The sequence below is a fragment of the Cystoisospora suis genome, assembly GCF_002600585.1.
Source record: "Cystoisospora suis strain Wien I chromosome Unknown contig_3848, whole genome shotgun sequence".
In the NCBI taxonomy this organism is placed as follows: domain Eukaryota; phylum Apicomplexa; class Conoidasida; order Eucoccidiorida; family Sarcocystidae; genus Cystoisospora; species Cystoisospora suis.
In genome coordinates this window covers 3,391-5,121 of record NW_027156643.1, presented here as the reverse complement: position 1 = coordinate 5,121, position 1,731 = coordinate 3,391, and the positions used below count along the sequence as shown (strand labels likewise).

Here is a 1,731-nt window from a genome sequence, read left to right as displayed (position 1 = left end):
GATAGATTTAAAGAGAGATAGATTAAAGAGAGATAGGTAGATCTATGCCTAGCTACATAGAGATTCACTGGCGTTATGTACTGCATGTGTTGTAAGAGGATAAGGAAGGTGACAGAAAGAGAAAGAGAAGGAAAAGAAAAGGGAAAAAGAGAGGGAGAAGAAGGGAAAGAGAAAGAAAGAAAGAAAGAAAGATATATGAGTTGTGGGTATCTGTCTGTCTCGTTTCTTGTATCTTTGTCTTTCTTTCTGTTTCATAGGAGAAGATGAGAGAGAAGAGAAGATTGCATGCCCCGCGTGTACGTATCTGAATCAGTGTGTACGTACATCTTGTCAGCTATGCGGCCATAGCCTACGACGCAAAGATGCGACAGGAGGAGGCAAGCACAACAAAGGAAAAAGAACCCTTCTTCACTTCGGATAAGCTTTTCTTCTTCTCTTTCTCTTTTTCTTCTCTTTCTCTTCTTTTGTGTCTTTGATCATGCGTGGAGAGAATGCTTGATACAGAGTCAGCATAGAGGAGGTTTCTCAAAGAAAAGAAAAGAAGAAGAGGATAAAGGAGAAGAAGAAGAAGGTAGAGGAAGATGATGAACGAGAAGGAAAGAGAGAGAAGAGAAGGGATAATAGAAAAGTGATTTGATCTGTTAAAGCTATGGAAATGTCTCCGGATGAAAGGAAGAAGAGAAGAATCTTTCTTTGTTCCTTCTTTTTTCTATCATTTTCGTCATAGAAGAAGAAGAGGCAGTGAGAGAGAGCTAGTAGAGTGGTGTATGTACACATGTCTTCGAGATAGGGGGAGCAGTCTGTCTATCTTCCTTCCTGTGTCGACGCTCCATTTTTCTCGATCCTTTTCTTCTTCTTTTTGTGGGATTCTTAGGTCCAAGCAGAAAGAGAAGAAATGAAGGGGGGAAGGAGACGAAGGAGAGACTTCTCTCTCTATCTCTCTTTCTCTCTCCTGTTGTCTTCTCTCTCTTTTTCATTTTCTTATCTTCTCTTGTAGTTCTCCATTCTTTCTTTCTCTCTCTTCTCTTCTTCTTGCATCACTTCTCAAAGAGAACATAGGGGTGTGTATAGATATATACATACCTCTATAATGTCTATATATACGTCATGTATATATGTACGGTGTGTGTATGTGTATGAGGGCGTACTTGCATAGCGAGCTTGCAAGGCCCCCATGACTATGACGATCTGCGATACTACTCTCTTTTTCACTTCGCTTCTTCTCTCTCATGATCAAGAGAGAAGATGAAGAAGAAGAAGAAATTCTTGACTATCCTTTGGAATGGAATGGTCTTCCTGCGTGCAATTGCTTTGCTCGTCTGCTTTGGATTTGCTCGTGTGAATCGAGTCCTTCTGCTGCCATTGCTGAAAGAGAGAGAGAGATAAAGATAGATAGATATGTATCTAAATATTTACCTACAGCAGCTAGATGAAGTCATGCCCCAGTCTCAAGAAGAAAAAGAAGAAGAGGGAAAAAGAAGGCGGCGAGAGAGGAAGAAAAGAAATAAAGAGAAAGAGACAGAGAGAGAGAGAATGAGAGAAATGAAAGAGCGTCTCTCCCTCTTCTTCTCTGCGTCGGCATGTGTTGAGTAAAAGTCAAGAAGAAGAAGAAGCTAGCTTTATCATCGCTCTGGCTATTCATGCATGCAACAAGCAATACCTACACAAAGGACATATATATTCTATACATACGTAGATTCTATACCTATCTGGATCTATATATATGTATAC

The 1,731-nt window shown here is 40.2% G+C and overlaps 1 protein-coding gene across 1 annotated transcript in view; it reads left to right on the top strand.

Moving 5' to 3' along the window:
* The window catches only part of CSUI_007333 (uncharacterized protein), a gene marked incomplete at its 5' end in the record, with an annotated part of 2,692 nt that extends 967 nt beyond the window's left edge, over positions 1–1,725 (top strand). Inside the window, one exon of the mRNA XM_068067479.1 lies at positions 258–1,725. Coding sequence (XP_067920546.1) covers positions 258–421 — 164 coding nt within the window. The remainder of the gene's footprint in view (positions 1–257) is intronic.
* Positions 1,726–1,731: the final 6 nt, after the last annotated feature.